The 739-nt window shown below is 60.9% G+C and overlaps 1 protein-coding gene across 1 annotated transcript in view; it reads left to right on the top strand.

Moving 5' to 3' along the window:
- The first annotated feature begins 6 nt into the window (after window positions 1-6).
- RWDD1 (RWD domain containing 1) overlaps window positions 7-739 on the top strand; it is a 33,008-nt gene continuing 32,275 nt past the window's right edge. Inside the window, exon 1 of the mRNA XM_019520054.1 lies at window positions 7-113. Coding sequence (XP_019375599.1) covers window positions 41-113 — 73 coding nt within the window. The 5' untranslated portion in view covers window positions 7-40. The remainder of the gene's footprint in view (window positions 114-739) is intronic.

The raw sequence follows: 739 nt of genomic DNA, 5'->3' as shown, positions 1-739 counted from the left end.
GTTGGCAGAGACAGTTGCCCTGGCGGCGCGGTGCGGGGCCATGACTGACTACAGCGAGGAGCAGCGCAACGAGCTCGAGGCGCTCGAGTCCATCTACCCGGACTCCTTCACCGGTCAGCACCCCCTAGGGGCCCGGGCCTGGCCCTCGTCCCCGCGGCCCGGCTGGGCGGGGAGAGGGTGGGGATGGACGGGAATGGGGAGGGGAGCCTGCCCCACGCGGCCCCCGCGGGGCTGCGCGCGGAGCTGGCCTCATACAGCCGGAGTGAAGGAGGGTTGACGGGACCTTAGGAGGCCGCCAACTGCCACCCCTGCCGCTAAATCAGAGCGGGAGTCCACAGGGTGAGGCGGGCTCAGTGCAGCTACACCTGTCAGGGAGGGAACCGCTCTAGTCACCTTTTAGAAATCAATTTATTTTTCAGAGAATTGTAGAAAATGAAGGTTGGAAGGGATCCCCGGAGGTCATCTAGCCCAACCCCCTGCTGGAAGCAGGACCAGCCCCGACTAGAGCATCCGAGTAAGGTTTTGTCTAGTGGGGTCTTGAAAACTTCTGAGGATGGAGAGTGCGCCACCTCTCTGGGGAACCTGCGCCAGTCAGTGCTTTACTACCCTCCTGCTGAGGACCCTTTTTTTCCTAATATCTGACCTAAATTTCCATTGCTGCAGCTTGAGACCATTGCTCTTTCTGTCACCGCCGAGAACAGTCTAGCTCAGTGGTGGGCAAAATATGGCAGGGGGGGGG

Source organism: Gavialis gangeticus, unplaced genomic scaffold, assembly GCF_001723915.1.
Source record: "Gavialis gangeticus isolate Ggan-Ray unplaced genomic scaffold, GavGan_comp1, whole genome shotgun sequence".
Taxonomy (NCBI): domain Eukaryota; kingdom Metazoa; phylum Chordata; order Crocodylia; family Gavialidae; genus Gavialis; species Gavialis gangeticus.
The sequence above is the reverse complement of the archived record's forward strand: the minus strand, read 5'-3'. Positions and strand labels throughout refer to the sequence as shown.